The sequence below is a fragment of the Silurus meridionalis genome, chromosome 14 (assembly GCF_014805685.1).
Source record: "Silurus meridionalis isolate SWU-2019-XX chromosome 14, ASM1480568v1, whole genome shotgun sequence".
Classification (NCBI taxonomy): Eukaryota; Metazoa; Chordata; class Actinopteri; order Siluriformes; family Siluridae; genus Silurus; species Silurus meridionalis.
This window is the reverse complement of record NC_060897.1, coordinates 2,068,689-2,086,620: the sequence shown is the minus strand read 5'-3', so window position 1 is coordinate 2,086,620 and position 17,932 is coordinate 2,068,689. Positions and strand designations below refer to the sequence as shown.

At 41.3% G+C, this 17,932-nt stretch overlaps 1 protein-coding gene and 1 long non-coding RNA gene across 2 annotated transcripts in view; both read left to right on the top strand.

Annotated features, from left to right (window-relative positions):
* The window catches only part of LOC124397120 (deleted in malignant brain tumors 1 protein-like), a 224,632-nt gene that overhangs the window by 54,561 nt on the left and 152,139 nt on the right, over positions 1-17,932 (top strand). Inside the window, exons 6-7 of the mRNA XM_046866619.1 lie at positions 11,657-11,935; positions 12,809-13,047. Coding sequence (XP_046722575.1) covers positions 11,657-11,935; positions 12,809-13,047 — 518 coding nt within the window. The remainder of the gene's footprint in view (positions 1-11,656; positions 11,936-12,808; positions 13,048-17,932) is intronic.
* Positions 4,744-9,405, top strand: LOC124396550. Its single transcript, XR_006927794.1, has 3 exons — positions 4,744-4,813; positions 6,039-6,068; positions 9,075-9,405. It is a non-coding gene; the product is annotated as an uncharacterized LOC124396550 (long non-coding RNA).

Genomic DNA, 17,932 nt, shown 5'->3' with positions numbered 1-17,932 from the left:
GGAAGGCCTGGACAGGAGTTTCGGGATGGCACCTGCACACAACCACACACCGCATAATAAATACAATACAACCTGCAAATTACTCTGGGTTGTAACCGTACATACATCCTTTACTTAAGTAGTAAGTACAGATACTCATGTTTTAAAATATTTGGGCAAAAATTTAAGTACAGACTACACTTTTTTTAAGTTAAAGTAAATAAATATGGTAAATAAATATGTCTGTTCTAAATGTACCTTAAATTAATACTTTTCAATTTTTAATACTTAAATATTGATGATGCAAATGTATGTTTACTATTTATGAAACCAAACTCAACATAAAACATAAACACAAAATATTCTTGTAAAAGTTTTAAAGTAGTTATGATATTTTAAATTATGTAAATTATCAGGACAACAAACGAAACCTTTGCTATGTTTCCACACAGACGGTAATTGAGGTGATTCCAGAGAAACTGTACCTCTTATAACTTTCATCTTCTCTTCTTCTTTCGGCTGCTTCCATTAGGGGTCACCATAGCGGATCATTCGTCTCCATACTACTCTGTCCTCTACATCTGCCTCTTTCCAACCAACTACCTGCATGTCTTCCTCACCCCATCCATGAACCTCCTTTTTGGCCTTCCTCTTTTCCTCTTTCCTGCTGGCTACATCCTCAGCATTTTCCTACCGATATACCCCATGTCCCTCCTCTGCACATGTCCAAACCATCTCAATCTCGCCTTCCTCACCTTGTCTACAAAATGTCCTACATGTGCTGTCCCTCTAATAAACTCATTTCTAATCCTGTCCATCGTCGTCACTCCCAACAAAAACCTCAACACCTCAACACCCTCTGCTACCTCCAGCTCCACCTCTTGTCTTTTACTCAATGCCACTGTCTCTAAACCATACAACATCTCAGGTCTCACCACAATCCTATAAACTTTCCCTTTCACTCTTGCAGATATTCTTCTATCACAAATCACTCCTGCTATCACTCTTCTCCACCCACTCCACCCTGCCTGCACTCTTTTCTTCACTTCTCTAACACACTCTCCATTACTTTACACTGTTGATCCCAGGTACCTTAACTCCTCCAGCCTCTCCACCTCTTCTTCCTGCAACTGCACCACTCCACTGCCCTCCCTCTCATTCACATACATGTAGTCTGTCTTACTCCTACTGACTTTCATTCTCCTTCTCTCGAGCGTGTACCTTCAGCTCTCCAGGCTTTTCTTAACCTGCTCCCTACTCTCACCACAAATCACAATATCATCCGCAAACTAACCCTAGTCCATGGAGACTCCTGTCTGACCTCGTGTCAGGGATCCACCAGCCTCGCCTCTCCTCAACACCCCACCAGCAGGAAGTGAGTCTTCGTCGTACTAAGTACCTGCACCTGGCGCTCATCAGCCCAGGGCCTACTTAAGGCCCCCCTCCTTTCAACCTATGTCTATTCTTACAGATAATGCTGTCAGAACACTCAAGGACTCTTCTCAGGACTTTACGTTCCACTGCACACTTCACTGCTGCCCCACTTTCCTCATACATGTCCTGCACTAGCCTCACATACTTCTTTGACACACCAGACTTCCTCATACAATACCTCTTATAACTGTCATATGGATTATATAAACTGACAATCTTTGTATTCGTTGTGAATTGTTTTATTTTAAAGTAGTGTTTTTCAAACTTTCTGTAAATATATTATGTCTGTGAGGCAAATATTCACTGAGATTTAGGGTTTTTGTTTTTGTGTGTCTGTAAAGAGAGATGACAGAGACGGCAAAAAGAAAAAATTTTGGTGGAGTTTGATTTAATATTGATTTAATTATATCTGAGTAATCAAAGAACATTTTGAATAAACGTGTTTTGCTGATGGTTTTAATTTCGCCTCTTTTATAGTTATTTATTTTGATTTTTAATAAAAATGGTCAAACAGAAATACACTCTGCATTAATTGTGGGTTAATAAAACCAGTGCCGTTAAAATTCATTTGCATTTTGACAGCCCTAATTAATATATTATTTCAAAATAAATAATTTTGTTACCTAATTAATTTATCTAGGCTGAACATCCACCATATAGAACACAAGCAGAGAAAAGATGATGATGATGATGATGATGATGATGATAAGGAATGTTCTTGGTTTTGGAAATGGCCTTTAATAAAGTTAAAGGCAGCAAAATTTTGGGCTCTCCCCGCACTAAACACCATAGATGAGCAATATTTTGAAGCTCATCCCCCAGAAGTGAACAGAGTTTTCAAGGGCACTTAATCTTAAGACAGCTGTCCCTCCGTACCCTGTGCCCTGCTGGAGTGGTTGTCTAGTCTCTACCTCGGAACGCTCTGCCTGAGAGACAGAAAGAGTTTAGTCTTGTAGTAAAAATTGAGAAAGAGAAAACAATCCAGCTCAACCAAACCAAAATGTGCAGTATCTGTGCAGTGTGATTTAAATTCAAAATGACACAGCCAACACAGAATGCTTCATTTTAAAAGATGCATGACAATAAAACCAAAATATACAAGGGGAAACGTTCCGCTTGCTTCGCTCCAATAAGAAGAGTAAAAGGAGACAAAAAGAAAAACATCATAAACAAAAATAGCAGCTTGACCCGAAGTTCACTGTCCAGATCAGGACATTGCTACACACAGAAAACACAAAGAAGGAAGCTATCCAGAAGTAGGGCTGCTTCGTTCGTAAAAAAAAAAAAAAATCAGCTGCGAACCCTTTGTTATTTAAGCCGATAAAGGACTTGTTGGCTAGTTGTTTTTTCGTTTGTTATTTATGTTAGCTTTCTTAAAATGCAGCCTGCAGTCTTTTTTTTTTTTTGCTGGCACTGTCCATGTTTCTGTTGTCTGTGTGAGTCTAGTTTCTCTGTCAACTAGTTCCCTGTTCTGTTTTCTTGTCTCTTCTGTCATTCTGTTTGTAAGTCAGTTTTGTATTTGATCATTAAATGCAATAACCACACGCTAACCATTGGTGCTATTATATCTACAATTATTTTGATCCAAACACAATGCACTCCCCCACCCAGCCACCCTCAGACCCCCACCCCAGCCATCCTCACAACCCCCAGGCCAAGCCACTGTTTGAATATATCACAAATGCAGCAATATTGTTTCTCTTGTATCATGACCTGGTTAATAAAAAAATCTTTAATAAAGACTGATGGTTTTGTATTTGTTCACATACATGTGTCACATTTGAAGGGTTCAGTTTTATAGTGAATTTACTGTGTAGAATTTGAAGCTGAAGGGGGTTCTTTTACAAAGCAATGAAACACATTGTTGAAATAGTTCAGCATTTCATAAATGCTCCCAAACTGTCAGAAATGCACAAAATGCTCTCGAACACTTTTAGACCACTCGACCAATCAGGTTGCAGCTTGTCAGCCAAGTGTGAAAAACCCCCACAAAGAAGTGCTGGCAGCAAAATATGTGTGAGTGTGAATAATATAGATATTTATAAAATAGTGTGGCAAATAAGTATTTGATACACTGCCGATTTTTCATGTTTTCCCACTTACAAAGAGGGGAGAGATCTGTAATTTTCATTATAGGTACACCTCAACTGTGAAAGCCTGTGAAAATCACAGAAAATCACATTGTATGATTTTTAAATAAATAAATTCCAATTTCTTACATGAAATAAGTATTAATACAACAGAACCATACAACTTAATATTTGGTATAAAAACCTTTGTTTACAATTACAGAGGTCAGACTTTTCCTGTAGTTCTTGACCAGGTTTGCACAGACTGCAGCAGGGATTTTAGCCCACTGCTCCATACAGGTCTTCTCCAGATCTTTCAGGTTTTGGGGCTGTTGCTGGGCAACATGGAGTTTTAGAGATCAGGCATTTTATTATGACCACCTGACTAAAATTGTGTTGGTCCCCTTGTGCTGCTAAAACAGTCACGACCCATCGAGCATTAACAGCATGAACTTCTTAAGCAGTTTGAGCTACAGGAGCTCATCTGATGGATTGGACCACACAAACCAGCCTTCGCTCGCCACGTGAAATAATGAGCCTCGACCGCCCATACCCCTGTCACTGGTTCAACATTGTTCCTGCCCTGGAGTACTTTGATATATCAAATAGTAAATCCTTATGCTTGCCCATTTTTTCTGCTTCTAACACATCGACCCTAAAGACAAAATGTTCACATGCTGCCTAATTCATATTTCCCACCAACTAATAGGTGCCATGGTAAAGATATATTCAGTGTTACTCACTTTAACACTTAAAATATTATATGCTCTGAATATGCAGTATGTAGTGTAAAGTGACCCAAAATAACACATAATGATGATTTTACTGGATTGTTGTGCTTTACAGTACGCTAGGTTAGCAGCTTTTTCATATCAACACAAAACAAAAAAGGAAAGTGTGAGAACGCCTTTTCCTTGACTAAAAACAGAACTAGAATCATTGTTATATCGACATACTGTACATTTTGACTCTTAACTTGAGCACAAACTACGTTTTGAGTTGTTGTAAATAAAATGCTGGAGTTAATAACTAAATTGTTAAAATAATGACATAAGAATTTAAATAAATTTGTATATTTTCTATAAAAATTACAAAAAGTAATTACACATTCACACTACAGTCACTCAGTGGTTTTGAAAAGATTTCTATAACTAGTGGTGATTTTTTTATCCCCATATAAGCAAAAACTGCCCCAAAAAAGAAACTCCGCCTCTTTAGATTCATGAAGTTTCACCATAAATAGAGATCGACAGTGAGCGCAGAAATTAGCACCAAACTGAACTGCACCTGAAGAACCAGCATGCTGAGACTTCATCTCACTTTATTGCTTGGTAAATGATTTTTTTTATATAGTTCCACAGTTTCCATGTTTTATTATTGTGAATTATACATGAGACAGGTTTTGTTTTTAAAACAATTCATATCACAAAGAATCTTTGCAAGATGATTATTAATATTTACAGATTTTTGAGGTCTTTTTTTTACCTATAATATTTTGCTTTATGAAGATACATTATTGTTTATATAATTTCTATTCACAATTTTATAGAAAAAATATAAATGACTTTTGTATATAATCTTATTTTGAGCTGTGTGAGATGTGCTTCAACTGTTACACTTCTTGTTTGAGGAAAAACATGCTGATGCGATATTACTGTTGCGCTCGACATTAACCTTTAATAGCCGTTATAATTATTTACTGTTCAATCTGCTTGTCTTTTCTCCTGTTGGTGAAGGTGAAGATGTGATACACATACAGTGTTCTCCGAAATTTTCATTTATAAAAGTATAAAACCCCCAAAACTGAAAGACACTTTCATTAAACGGTGATGATAGCTCATTTTATCTTTTTTATAATCTTCAGATTTTGCCAAATATCTTTTACATTAGAATCTAAAACATTTTATTGTGGTAATAAGATCCTGTTAGAGCTGGTAATAAAGAATTAATCAATACCTTCTGACCAATCAGAATCCAGACCAGCATTGTGGTATAAATTCTAATACACAGTGTTCATGTACGAGCTTCTGGCCATGTTACTCTTTTCATATATTAAAGCCGAGTCATTTTCATGAAAGGTGTTAATATGTGTAGTGAGGACTGAACCAATTACCTACTGAAAACAGTTATATTCCTAACAATAAGCAAATTTCTAACAGACTCATTACACAAACTCTTTAGTATTTAACAGCATGGTGAAGCAGAAGCACAGAGCGTTCGGTCACAGCACTACTGTTCTGCTTATGACTGAATTACTGATACTATTAAAATAATTTAGTATAATAATATTATTTTTAAATAAAATTACTGATACTATTTAATAAATATATGTAACATGCACATATATTTAAATAAATAAATGTTCATGTTACACTGCACATATATTTCATATTATTATATCATAATAATGTTCTCACTCCAATGACAAATAAAGTCTCTAAATTCATATACATTTGAGGATTATTAATATTTTAGTATAATTAAAGATTATCAAGTGAAAGACAGCTTTAGGTTTTTATATCACTGGTTTACATCCTCCTTATTTTCTCTCCATAGTCAGTGTCCCTACAGCTTCACTGTTGGCTGGTAAGTGTAATTTTAATAATAATAATAAACCTAGATTAGGGGAGTGGGAGCTCAGTGGTTTAGGTGCTGGGTTACTGATCGGAAGGTCGGGGTTCAAGCGCTGGTATCGCCAAGCTGTCAATCTTAGGCCCTTGAGCAAGGCCCTTAACCCTCTTTACTCCAGGGGTGCCATATCATGGCAGACCCTGTGCTCTAAACCAAGCTTCTGAGCAAGCTGGGATATGTGAAGAACAAATTTCACTGTAATGAACATGTGACAAATTAATTACATAAAAAAATTAAATATTGGAATGAATAAACTGATAATACTTATTTTATTAATTTAAAAATTATTTCATTTTAAGCACTTTTTATTGCTATATACAAAATCTGAACCTCCTAATTTATAAAATAAATATATTATCGATTGTTTTTAGAAGACGGAGTGACCTCCTGGTTTAGAGATCATGAACAACACTAAGAACAAAAGTGTGAGCAAATGAACTTCCTGAAAGGAAACTCATTTGCTCACACTTTTGTTCTTAGTGCTAATCAGGAAATGGCCTGCAGCTAACACAAGTGCTATGGATTCAGGATTTAAGATTTTTTTATTTGTCTCAAACTGCTTCCGAGTCGGCTGCCATCTTGCAGTCTATCTCGCACCACCCATTATTTAAGGACAGACAGAATTTTACTCCCGGCCAGATTATCTTACCAGCTTCCTAAGTCACTTAAAACTACTTTACCACCCTGCCTTTTATGGTACCTGTTCCTGACCCTGACCTGATCGTGACCCTGATCCCCGTTCTGCCTGCCTGTTTACCGGTTTTAGATTTTGGACCTTAGTTTGTGTTTTTTGCTCTGCTCTATATTGCTCATTTTGCCAGCTCTTGGATTTTTGGACTGTTTGTTGATTTTGGTTTTCCAGCACAGCTCTGCTTCCTGGATCTTGGACTTGGACTGTTTTTTTTGCCTTTACCCCATTACTCTGTCTGTTGGCTTTGACCCTAGATTTGTGTATAACCTGTGTTACTCCCCCTGCCTCTTTCTCAATAAAGACAGTATTCTATATTACTTTGCTTGCATCCTGCATTTGGGTTCTTTCTTCCAGTCTCCACTCACCATTTCCTGACACAAACATATGCAGGATAGCGCTACTTCAAGCTGCTAGCCACTTCCTCGTGACTAGCACTATTGATTCTTTTGTGAACTAGCACTATTGATTCTTTTCATGCATGGGCAAAATACATTTTTTTTTCCCGATATGGAGTAACACTATGCTACCTCCACCCCTTTATACGTCTGTAAGGGAACCCAGATTGTAACTATGTTCCTCACGTAAAAAGGATTGCATTCAATCCAAATCGAATTTCAGTATGAATGCATTACACAGCTAATATATGGAACTCACACACACTCAACTGTGTTATGGAGCTGCTACAAATCTGCACTCAAACACACACTCATACTCATTTGGATTCACACACATCCATCTATATTATTATTTTATCATAACTATATAACTGTTTACATGTTGTTTTGCACATCTTCTTGATCGCTGCTTTTGCTGTTTTGCACAACCTTTTGTTTTTCATTTTGTGTTTATTTACAAATACACTTGTTTATAGTTCTTTCTTTTGCACATCGTGCTATATAACATATTATAGAGTAGGTTTACTGGTTGGCACTATTTTGTGTTTTGTGTATCTGTCCTTTACTGTATTGTGATGTCTATTCAGGGCTCATGTATTCAGCTATTCAGGTTCAGGTCTGAAGACATGCTTGGCCACTCCATCACCATCATCTTGGTGGTGTGTTTGGGTCATTTTTATGTTTGAAAACTGCGGTTCGGCATCATGTCCTGCTTCAGAATGTCACAGTAAATGTTAGAATCCATGTTTCCTTCAATGAACCGCAGCTCCCCAGTACCAGCAGCACTCATGCAGCCCCAGACCATGATGCTGCCACCACCATGATGGACTGTAGGCAAGACACAATTTTCTTGGTCCTCCTTACCAGGGCGTCACCACACATGATGGAAACCAGCTCTTGGACAGGGTTTCTTCAGCAACCTCTAATGCAATGCTGCAGCACTCATTCATCTGTTTTTTGAAGCAGCTTCTGCACCTGATGGACAGCACAAGGTGGAATCTGAGTTGAACCCGTTTTGGAAAACCTCTGTATGACCTTGGCCACTGTACTGTAACTCAGTTTTTTGCTCTGATGCTCAGGTGTATGTGCATGAGTGTGCTGTATTTCTGATCATATTAGTGTGTATGTTGGAAGTTAACCTGGTGGTAGCTGTGCATGTGGAAGTAGTTCCAACATCACTGCAATCTTTGACAGCTCATGCAGGACCTCAGAGCTCGTACAATACTTATCCCAAATGAAAATAATTATACCTTGTGATTGTAAAGTTCACTGCGTAGCTCGTCTGGCTGAATCAAGCAGAGACAGTTTTGCAGGAGGTTCAACAACTTCCCTCAGTAAACCAGAGTCAGGCAGCCACTCAGTTCCTCCCGTGCAACAACACAATTTCTCACCTCGAACTGTCTTGGATAATCCTCTTCATCAGCTTTAGCCCTCATCAGTGTTCATTCTGAAACTTCCTCATAAAACTGCAAATCTTTGAGCTTTGTGCTGTCTGTGATTGAGAATTGTGTTGTCTGTGATGTATGGTGTTGTCTGATTGTCTGTGATAATTGTGTTGTCTGTAATGTGGTTTGTTTGTTGAATTTTTGTTTTTTTATTTCATTTTAATTTTGCTAAAACAATATATATATTTTGCCTGGTGAATTAACACCACTTTCATTCTAGTTAATGAATTTTGTAGATGTAACAGTTTCAGTCATTCAACACAGAGGTACACGTCTACTGATGCTTATTTGGAGTTTAGATGATTGTACTGATAATTTATACTTGATGGGAAAATATACTGTACAATATAAAACGACAGTAGGATATCAGTTAGTAATAAAATATATTATAAAGAATGAAAATTAATGTGCATTTTGCTGTTTGTATTAGATGGCGCTAACATACGACTCGCTAGTGGCGGTAACTCCTGCTCTGGTAGAGTGGAAATCTATTATAATAACCAGTGGGGAACAGTGTGTGATGATAGCTGGGATCTGAATGATGCACATGTGGTGTGTAGACAGCTTGGATGTGGTAAAGCTGTCAGTGCTCATCAAAGTGCCCACTTTGGTCAGGGAAGTGGCCCAATATGGCTGGATGATGTTCAGTGTTCTGGAAGTGAAAGTGACATCACACAGTGCCGTCATTATGGATTTGGGAAACATGACTGTAGCCATGGTGAAGATGCTGGTGTTACTTGCTCAGGTACAGAAAACTTTTACTTTATGACGTGTATATCTAATACAATCTAATATAATATATATATATATATGTAATAAATGTGATTATATTTATATATCACTTATTACCTTTCATTAATTAATTAAAAATATATATTTTGCCAGCACTTAATTTCAGTCATTTTAACATAAAATGTTAATAAATCAACTTAATCAGATGTAAAATCTGAGCTAGAAGTTAAAACAGGTCAACAGTGGTACAGTCAGACCCTCTCTAAGATTGTGCCACAGAGTAGTATGTGAATCCAACAGCAGAAACAGACTCAAACAGGTTGAAGATTAGAAGATGATTGGCTTAATGAACAGGAGAAAACAACATAAGGAAAGAATGGGGACATCTGATAGAGTATAAGAGGCCTGACAAGACCCCAAAATCCTGAAATGCAGATCTTCAGAACCGGTTACAGCTGCAAATTCCACAACAGGCTGAAGTTGGCTGTTGGCTGTTAAATTTGATTTGCTTAACAACTGCTGTTGATAATAATTAATGTCACTTCGGTATATGCTGTTACAAAATTATTTTTCTTATATGATAACAATAACAAATGGTAATATAAGAAGAGTATTAGTAATTAGTAATTTTATTAAGTATTATTTTGGTATTTAGTAATATTAGAAGAGGTGGAGAACTGTAATGCTGTTATAGAAAATAATTCAACAATTTGTGAAAAGTCAATAGTTTTGTGGTACAATTCTTTTCTGTTCAGCTACAACATGTGGTGACTTCATAACTCAGTGGTTCAGACCAAAATGCTGCTCTTGGGCCCTTGAGAAAGTCCCTTAACCCTCAGGTGCTCAGGTGTATAAAGTTACACTTCAGGTGTAAGTGGCTCTGGAGAAGGTTATCTGTCAAATTGTATAAATGTAATTTATTGAGTTACTAATAAATTATTTCAGATCAGTATCTTTATATTTCATGAATGTTATGTTAAATACTGTTTTATTCATTCCATAATGGCTGACAGACTGGCCTCAGATAGACTTACAAGACAATTTTCAAGACAGACCTTTCAAGAAAAGCTGGAAATTGTGAGGAAAGATCAGCCAAATGTTTAAGCTTTTTTTTCCAGAACCATTTATTATTTAGCATTTTTTCCTGTGGAAAAACATACAATTTGCCTGAATTTGAAAACAGCAGGAAAATGATAATCCCTGGGGTTTCCATGCTCGGAGAACTATGAGTTTGAAAATGATGCTTCTGCTAGAGATGATGTAGCGATGGTGGTGATGTGTTGGAGAGGTGCTGGAGGAGATGTGTTGAATTGTGTTAATTAGTTTTCTTACTTTAGTAATGGATTTCATTCTCACTGCATGAAATACCTGTCTGTTATGCTTCGCTCTGTATCAATGTGTTTCTGTATAAAACTGATGGTTTCTATCACCATGGCATCATAGTGATTGTAATAAGAAGTGGATTGATTCAGGTAGGACACCACTGAAGGCCTCGGTGTGAAATGCAGGGCCCTGACACTGGGGTTTGTATGTTGTACAGTTTCATTTTAAATGAAGACGTGTTAAACTGACATTTTTTCAATCCAGCTGCACGTATCAGCCTTAAATATTTAGTACAGACTGCAACCTTTTTGTAAAACATTTCTGGAGAATTTACAGGAAAAGATCCACATTACATGTAGTGTATATTAATTGTCAAACTTTTATTACACAGAACATAAACAAATTATACTTGAACAAACACAGTAACAAATAAAATAGTATAAACTGTACATAACTGTTTTCTTTTAGTAAAATGAGCTCTTTCTGACTCATGACTGAAACTGAATGACAGAAAAAAGTCATTAATAAAAATCTTCTGCCTTTTATTTATAATAAATCAGGCGTAATCAGATCAGACTGGTGAATGGTTCAAGTAACTGTTGTGGTCGAGTGGAGATCCTGCACAAAGTCCAGTGGGGAACAGTGTGTGATGATGCCTGGGACTTAAAGGATGCAGAGGTGGTGTGTAGGCAGCTTGGATGTGGTAAAGCCGTCAGCGCTCCTCATAATGCTCGCTTTGGTCAGGGAACTGAACCAACCTGGCTGGATGATGTTAAGTGTACTGGAACTGAGACTGTACTAGATCAGTGCTCACACAGTGGATTTGGAGTAGAGAACTGTGGACACCATGAAGATGCTGGAGTCATGTGCTCAAGTAAGCTATTATTCTTTTCATCCTAATATTCTGTTTAAGCATATATAGTTACTAATTTATTAAACATTTTTCAATCTGATTAGACATGCAGGCTCCTACATTGACTCGGATCTCCCCAAACTCTGTGGTATCAGTTGGAGAAGTCCTTCAGTTCAGATGTTCCACACCCAGCCCAACATGCACCTCTGTAGACTTCAGTTTATATAAAACTGGAACATCAATAAAGAAGCAAACTGCAGAGTCTACAACAACATTTACTCTGACTGTAGAAGCTTCACATCAGGGCGAGTACACCTGTGATTACACATACAGGGAAACATCCTCCACTTCATCCAGGAGCAGCTCCATTAGCATTACTGTGGGTAAGTGCAGACAGGATTTTATACCAGTATTCATTAGTAACTTTTTTTCCTTATTATATAATCACTAATTAATTGTTATTCTAACCAAGAATTTGCTAATTTTTTATAATTGAAATATAGAGTTATTGTAAGTGGCTTCATTAACAGAATAAAATAAACACTAAGTCAGTTATGGGTGAAACATTCAGCTTCTACTACTGATCAGTTATTTAGTGTTACTTTTATTAAAATAATAAAACGTTTAATTTAATCAAAAGATAATCAACAGGATGTTGTGATCATAAACTCCTCTCCTTCTAACAATTACATATGATTATATGATGGAAATATGGAAGTTGTACCATATGATTCCCAGTGTAATTTGATACTATAGAAAAGATTAAGTACAGGAACATCACCATAAAACTATAATAGAATATTAATCAGCAAATTTTGTCAGATTTAAAAATTCTGCAATACTGTGGTAGAAATCTTACCTACATTTACAATTTTATTTGATTATTTAAGAACTCCTGGAAGATGAAGGTCTGTAGACATCTACATTTAATCCTTTTCTGATACGCTGCTCCTTCAGCATTCGTCTGTTCTGATACAAAACTATTTTCATGGATTCAAGTTGAATTGTTATTCTTACCAGCAAGTGTTGCATGGCTTGGGCTTATCAACAAGCTGAACTGTTTAGCTGAGACTCTGTAGTTCAGATGGAAAACACTTTTTATAATAACTTCAGTTTGACATTCATCAAGAATGCAAGGCTTGTTTATAGTTCAAACTTTTCTGCAAACTCAGCTGCTGTTGTTTATATTATAAAATTTTTATAGCTTATGAGAAGAACCGATTATCATGTGTTGTGTTGTTTATATAATCAATCAGTCCATAATCAGATCAGGCTGGTGAATGGTTCGAGTAACTGTTGTGGTCGAGTGGAGATCCAGCACAAAGCCCAGTGGGGAACAGTGTGTGATCATTACTGGGACTTAAAGGATGCAGAGGTGGTGTGTAGGCAGCTTGGATGTGGTGAAGCCGTCAGTGCTCCTCGTAATGCTCGCTTTGGTCAGGGAAGTGAACCAACCTGGCTGGATGATGTTCAGTGTAATGGAACTGAGAGCTACATAGATCTCGCCTCGGCTTTCTTCTGCAGGTGAACCTATATAATTAAAGATGCATCCACAGCGATTCCCCTCTGAGCGCACCAAGGTGCCGTTTCTCATCTCCTTTCTTTCCGGGAGAGCACTGGCTTGGGCGCAAATGCTGTGGAGCGAAGCCAGACCCGTGCTGAATTCCTACGCTTAATTCACCACTCACTTCCTGAAGGTGTTCTGTGCCACTTCGGGTCCTTACCATGGCCGATCAGCTGCTCACCGACTACAGTCTACGTTTTCACACCTCGTGGCATCTAGTGGCTGGAACAAAGTGGCGCTGCTACGTCTGTATAGGCTGGGGCTGGCTCCAGAAATTAAGCTGGCAATGGCTGTCCATGATGACACAGTGGGGCTGGAGGCCTTCATACAGAAGTCCATCTGTCTTTTACAGCACCTGGCTGCCTGCCACCCAAATCCACTTCACTCTAGCAGTATGCCTGGACCCACTGCTGTTTCTGACTCCGAACCCATGCAGCTTGGTTCACAGAGGCTATCCCGGAGGAAAAGAAATAGCTGCCTAGCTACTGGGAAATGTCTGTACTGTGGGGCACCGGGTCACTCCATCACCAGATGCCCCACACGCCCTTCTCGTCCTGCGGTGAGTACCTTGAGTTCCCTACAGATATTTCACCCTTGTCCAAGCTCACCGTAATTTTCCTAACCCCCGCTCTCTCTATCTCCGTGCTCGCTCTAGTCAACTCCGGCTCAGCAGGGAACTTCATCTTCTAGGCCTGCCTTGACCGCTTACGACTTCCCCGAGAGAGGGGCTCTGTGTACCAGCTGTCACACTGCAAGTGGGGTTGTTTCACAAGGAGGAGATCAGGTTTATTGTGTTGGAGAACTCAATGGTCAGCGTGATCCTGGGGAGGCCCTGGTTGCAACAACACACTTACAAGTGTTCCTGGGACCCCTGTGACATCCTGTAATGGAGTCCTTGTTGCAAGGAGCCCTGCCTCTCTTATCTCCCTTCACGGATTCATGACAGTGTCACAGTGGGCCCCACCCAGGTGGAGGAAGCCACGACCACGACACAGGTGGATATCCCCGAGGAATATCGGGCCTTTGTTGACGTGTTCTGTGTGCAGGCGGCCACTCGTCTCCCCCCACATCGACCCTGGGACTGCTCTATCGGACTGCTTCCCGGAGCTAAGCTGCCCAAAGGTCGAGTGTATCCCTTGTCCACTCCAGAACATCGGGCGATGGAGGAATACATCCAGCAGACACTCCATCAGGCAGCTGAACTCCCAAATCGATCCTCTCCCTTATCCCCTGCCGTTAGTACCAGCCGCTCTGGAGGATCTAAAGGAGACTAAGGTGTTCTCTAAGATGGATCACCGGCGCGCCTACAACCTGCTTCATATCCGAGAGTGGGACGAGTGAAAGACCGTATTCATCACGCCCTCAGGACACTACCAACACCGGGTCATGCCGTACGGCCTCTCCATCTCTCCCGCAATCTTCCAGGGGTTCATGAATATGGTGTTTCAGCTGTACCTCCAGAAGTTCGTCATGGTGTTTATCGATGACATCCTGATTTACTCCCGGGACCTACTGGAGCACCAGGAACACGTGTGCAAAGTCCTGGAAGTGCTCCTCTCCTACCAGCTATACCTGAACCTCTCCAAATGTGAGTTCCACCACCCAAAGATCCACTTCTTGTGCTATATCATTAGCGTGGACGGCATCCAGGTGGATGAGGGGAAGGTAAAGGCTTTGCGGAACTGGCCCGTCCCGGAGACGGTGAAGGAGCTCCAACGGTTCCTATTTTCTATCGTCGGTTCATCCAGGGGTATAGCAGGATCACCGCTCCCCTTAACTCTCTCCTTCAAGGCATGGCTAAAACACTAAGGTGGACCGACGAGGCCCAGGTGCCCCTTTCTCAGCTCCACCCGTGCGCGCTCTTCTCCCACAAGTTGTCGGCTGCTGAGCAGTACTTTGATATAAGACCTGTGTCTTAGTAACGGTTGATCGCTTTTCGAAGGCTTGCCTACCCCCCTTGAAATGGCTGAGGCCCACTTTCAGCACGTTTTTTGGAACTTCGGCCTCCCGGAAGAGATAGTCTCTGACCGCGGCTCCCAGTTTACGTCCCGCGTCTGGACAGTGTTCTTTCGATTACTGGGGGTGTCTGTCAACCTGACGACAGGCTACCATCCGCAATCCAACGGCCAGGCGGAACGGAAGATCCAGGAACTGAGTCGGTACCCAAGAACCTACTGCAGTCGGGACCAGGCGGAATGGCACCGTTTCCTGCCGTGGGCCGAGTACGCCCAAAACTCGCTCCGCCAAGACACCACGGGTCTCACCCCGTTCCAGTGCGTGTTGGGGTTCCAACCACCCCTGTTCCCATGGTCAGACAAACCGTGCAACATGCCCGCTGTGGCTCACTGGTTCTGAGAGAGCAATCGGGTCTGGGAGTCAGTGCACACGCAGTTGCAACGGGCCCTCTGTAGCACCCGCAGCCACGCCAATGCGAGACGACTGAAGTCCCTGCGTTTCCACCCAGGGGACCTCATGTGGCTGTCCACGAAAGACCTAAGGTTAGGGCAGCCCTGTCGCAAGCTGAGCCCCCGGTTCATCAAGCCCTTCAAGGTCTCGCGTTAGCGTGGCTGCGGGTGCTACAGAGGGCCTGTTGCAACTGCGTGTGCACTGACTCCCAGACCCGATGTGTCATACAGGCTGTCATACAGTGTCATACAGGCTGGAGCTGTCCTTGAGGTAACGCATTCATCCCACTTTTCATGTGTCCCTGCTAAAACCCTGTGTCTCGTACCCAAGGTGACCCCGATACTCATCCAGCCAGAGATCCTGGATCAGCCCGAGGTCTATTCTGTGCGTGAGATCCTGTGGAGATCCGGCGGAAGAGATCCGGCGGAAGCAGTAGTAGATGGAGCGGGTTTTATTCAGAAAACATAGTATAGCGGAGATTTGCTTGGGAAGCGAAACAGGTAGGATATAATCTGTGGTATGCCGAACGGTGGTGAGGCCCACAAAGTCCGAAACGTATACCGAGTCATGAAGGCGACTTGATGAAACAGAGTTCGAAAGTTCTTTAGGCACAACGTGCAATAACAGATTCCCCAGTAGGTCCGAGGTCCTTAAATAGGCCTCGTGAATGAGGTTTAGGTGTGGATAGCTAGTATGCAGGAGAGGCACTCCGTATGGGCAGGCGCCAAGACCAGACGAAGCCGGTGGAACCCTGACATCACCCCCTCCCCCAGGGGCGGCCCCTGATTCCCAAACCGGAAGCCCGAAGTTCCTGAATACATGGTGGAAGAGAGCTTCCGCGGTCTCCAGAGCGGGATGAAGCAGCAGGCCTTGGAGAACCGGTTGACCAGTTCCAGAATGCACGTGTGGCCCTACGACCAAGGTAAGTCAGTGACAAAGTGTATCCCGAGGTGGGACCGGAGAGAGGCACTAGCTTGCCTACCGAAAGGTGTTGTGGTACCTTAGCCATGGCACAGGTGGAGCACTCCCGTACATGCTTTGCCACGTCCTGGCTCATCCCAAGCCACCAGTATTGAGCTTGTACTTCTCAACATCATGAACAGTATCTTCTCCCGATGTAACAGCCCCACTAAGAGCGTGATGGTGGGAATGCAGTACTTCACCCAGCCCCAACCCAACAGGTGTCCTTGTATGGTTTGGACAGCTTGTTTCTGGTTACCTCTCTTCCGGAGAAGCTGGAGCCTGTTAAGGCAGTCCTGGGAGATGAAGTTACCCGCAGAGCCAGAGTTGACTAGGGCAGAGACAGCGAAAGAGAGAGTGGTGGTAACGAGTGTTATGACCAACTAAGACAGCAGGGAGATATCGGTGGAAAACTCTACCGTACTCACTGCTGGTTGGGGTAGCCGGGTAGGGCAATCGGAGATGCGATGGTCTGGATTACCGCAGTGGAGGCATGTCCCTGCTGTTTGACGGTGCATCCTCTCCCTCCTAGAGAACCTCTGAGACCCCAACTGCATCGGTTCTGGTTCGGGAGCTGGTGGCGGCGTTGAGGCAGAGGTAGTCTTAACCTGCCGGAGAAGAGTAAGATGAGAAAAGCCACATTAGCGCAATCAGATTGGAATTTATGAGGTTGCTTTCCTATGTAGAGTCTCACCTGGAGCAGGAACCCATGACACTCGGCTGCGTCACCCGAAAACAAAGCCAGAATCGCCATCAGGCTCCCGGAGAGAGTGGACAGTGTCTGACAATGTGCCTGGCTGGGGATCCATCGAAGGTACTGCGATTACCTATTTTTAATGGTTGTTTTGAGGTCTGTTATTCTGTCATGCGTGGAGAAACGGAAGCGGAGGCCGTAGTAGAGCGAGTTTTATTCAGAAAACATAGGATAGCGGAGAGTTGCTCGGGAAGCAAAACGGGAAGGAGATAATCCATGGTCCACCAAATGGTGGCAAGGCCCACAAAGTCCGAAACGAATACCGAGTCATGAAGGCGATATCCGTGGTGAGCCTGAGGAGAGGCATGGTCCACATGATGAAAACAGAGTTCGAAAGTTCTCTAGGCACAATGTGCTATAAAGAACGCCCAACAGTGGGGCCGAGGTCCTTAAGTAGGCCTTGTGAATGAGGTTCAGGTGTGGATTGTTAGAAGGCAGGAGAGGTGCTCTGTACGGGTGGAGCCCAGACTGTAGTTGAGTTAGAATGTTTTTTTTTTTTATAATAGCTTATAAAAATAGCATTTGGTAAGAAAGAAAGTCTTGTTTAAAGTTGAAATTATTCTGCAAACTCAGCTGCTGTTTTTCATTATAACATTTCTATGGCTTATGAATACATCTGATGAACAGAAAAATCAGTCATTAATACAATCCTTTTGATTTTTGTACAATAAATAAGTCCATAATCAGATCAGGCTG